Source organism: Opisthorchis viverrini (assembly GCF_000715545.1).
Source record: "Opisthorchis viverrini unplaced genomic scaffold opera_v5_634, whole genome shotgun sequence".
NCBI classification, from domain to species: Eukaryota; Metazoa; Platyhelminthes; class Trematoda; order Opisthorchiida; family Opisthorchiidae; genus Opisthorchis; species Opisthorchis viverrini.
In genome coordinates this window covers 55,216-58,101 of record NW_008752277.1, presented here as the reverse complement: position 1 = coordinate 58,101, position 2,886 = coordinate 55,216, and the positions used below count along the sequence as shown (strand labels likewise).

General features: G+C 38.8%; 2 protein-coding genes across 2 annotated transcripts in view; one reads left to right on the top strand and one right to left on the bottom strand.

Annotated features, from left to right (window-relative positions):
• The window catches only part of T265_11855 (hypothetical protein), a gene marked incomplete at both ends in the record, with an annotated part of 73,800 nt that overhangs the window by 36,091 nt on the left and 34,823 nt on the right, over nt 1–2,886 (bottom strand). The window contains one exon of the mRNA XM_009178651.1: nt 2,154–2,179. Coding sequence (XP_009176915.1) covers nt 2,154–2,179 — 26 coding nt within the window. The remainder of the gene's footprint in view (nt 1–2,153; nt 2,180–2,886) is intronic.
• The window catches only part of T265_15576 (hypothetical protein), a gene marked incomplete at both ends in the record, with an annotated part of 89,568 nt that overhangs the window by 63,355 nt on the left and 23,327 nt on the right, over nt 1–2,886 (top strand). The gene's annotated exons all lie outside the window — the stretch shown is intronic.

The window sequence follows — 2,886 nt, the reverse complement described above, 5'->3', positions numbered from 1 at the left end:
GTCTCACAATTTCCCGTGGAAGAAATTAGTACTAACAATTTTTGGATAGTTTATGATGTTTCCTACCAGCAACCTGGTACTTACGTGTGACAATGTAGACAGGTCTGAATGAACAATTAAACTCTTCAATGAAGCGTTAATTTTCAGGTGGTTCATTATATCTCAGAATTTCTAGTACAGATTTCTAGCGTGACACTGAACACAATAAATGCTCAGGTTCACCGATGGCATAATTTTATCAGCTAAAACCTGAGACTCATTGAAAATCCGGGACAGATTTCTCCATCAGAAATTGTAGGAAGTAAACAATGAATGGAATCTTGGTCTAGATCACCAGAGGGCACTCGCTTGTCTACAAAATATGTGTGCCACCGCGGTTAAGTAATATTTAGGCCGTTGTTAGGAATCACATGCCTCCGAGCATGGATGCTATTCCAAGTATAGTGTAAAACGTTTTGTTACTCCAGCCGAATGAACTTTGACGTTCGCTGATATGTCAGCGGACAGGTAACTTCAAGGCTAGGACAGGTTCCAAGACAATTGCACTCATTAAATAAGTGTTTGTGCATTTGGTAAGATTTACATAGTAAATTCCCTCTTTCGCTCTTTCAAGGTTAACAGTAGATATTTGGTGGTATGTATAACAGCATCTTCATTTTGCCGTCCATAATTTCTGAAATAACAGCTCCTCTTAGCATGAGAAGTCGCCAATTTTATTCCAGACCATTTTAATAAATACAAATAATATTAATAAATAATAATAAATTTTTTTGTCACCGCATGACAGTGATCGCTGTAACAAGTACACTTTGATGGCAAAAGTGTCTTGCTTCATGCAATTAATGTTTTTTCTCTAATGATCTCAACTCATAGTATGCGGGTACATTATGACAAATAATCAAAATTGTGAGTATTTTCCTTTATTAATCAATCTATCGAATTTGCGCATCCAGAGTTTGACCTAAACAACTGAGTGCAGAACAGTGAAACTAGATGTGTATATTCGAAAACCTGCATAAACCGGTTGCATTTTACACAATATTTGCATTGCAAACAGACGGAGGCGATGAAACTACTTTTGACATTAAAACTCAAGGTGTGACGATTAAACAAATGATCCGACGTCAAATTTTTATGCCTCGAGGCTCGCAAAATATTTGATAAGGTAGACATCTAGCGCCAAAGAGATTGACTATTTTGACAAAATACGAATCTAGAACTTATAATCTGTTGGAATATTGTGACACATTGCCAAACTTGTGAGTAGTTTCCTTTAGGAATCTATACTGCGATACCTCGAATGTCGCACCAGCTGAAACATGAGGCGGCCTGTGAGCAGCACATTCACCTGTGGAGTATTATAAACGGGAAATTCAGTTTAGTCTCTTGTGAAAACAGGTGCAAAAAGGTGTTTCTCGAAAACAGTACAATTTGGGTTAAACTAGGATATAAGTTTAATGGAAACTCGTGGAATGCGCCTAACTGATGAGCCCGAAGAAGCGGGCTGTCGTGTAGTTTCCTTCATGAAAATATCAGATTTCGTTTTGGTACGCTATGAATCAGGCCAAATCGGCGAATCGCAGGTTCCAGTTCACCCCAAGACATTGCGCTGAACAAACGGAATTCTGTTGGAGCTGCGGTTGGATCTCAATCAAATACGCTTGCTTATGGCATTTGCAAGCTGACAAATGAATCAACGAATGAATAATCACTTTTCGTTCAAACTTCATTGTTATTTCTTTACTTCAGCGTATTGGCGTACGTTTTGTGTGTTAGGGTCAAGGCTTTTGTACCAGCGTCCTACGCGCCAACAAGTATAAGAAGGTGGCGCCATTTGTGCCCCGCTTGACCTCCAAATTGTTTCAAACAGGTGTCATCCTCTGTGTCTAGGACATAATTTGGTTCCCAGACAGGTGTGCACCAGAATGCTGGAGCTTTTGGTCACCCAGCGTCACGTTGCTGTCGTCTGGGAATACAAATTTTTGGGAATAACTTTATGCGGATGATTTCGAAACAGAAGGGAGAAGTTCTTCAAAGCTTTTGCGTAGTAAACCAATTAGGTTGTAAATGGATGCGAGAAACAAAAAATGTGGAACTATTCATGCGTCTCACCCTCACTTAGAAGTTGAAAATTATAATGCCTTGCTAATCACCTATTTTATTTTCGTTCACAATGAGCCTGAAGAACAAAAAATTATGTATATCCTCTAGCACTAAGTCATTCAATTGTTGTATCAGTTGAAGAATGTTTATGTGAGAAATGATCCTGAAAGTGATTCTACGGAATTGGACACGACAGTACATTGGCTTGAGTACGCGCGTATTGAGCCACCCCGTTTGCCTTGCCCGTACTACTCATGTCTCCGAAACATTTTCACTGAGTAATCGTCTGAGTATGTGGAAATGTGGATTTATAACTCAAAAAATTATAAATGATGACCGTTTTTCTTCTCAGCGCAAAATGTCCGCATCAACAACCTTTTCTTCATTAGCAGATTTGTTTTTCTAAAATCTTTCATACGCGTATAATGTACTAAATAATCGCCTTTCAAAGAGTGTCAGCCAAACCCATTCGGTGCAGTATGCTGACCTGTCCATTTGTTATCAAATGAGGTTTCTGTCTTGTTAATGACACTCGTACAAAACAAATAAATTATGCGATTGTGTAGCTTACCCCAAACTATTCAGATTCATCCATTATGTTTTATTACGCTGCAACATGCTTTGGTGCGCCTATTTGATTAGTTCCATTGCGACCCTGTTCACTATTTATCGCGCAGCAATTTAATTGCAATCCGTAATGTTAGAGGCTCCGTTTCCAAAATACATGTTTATTATAAATTGCCCTGTTTTGTTTGTGTACGGGGTGGAAAGGTTTTCCCTCTC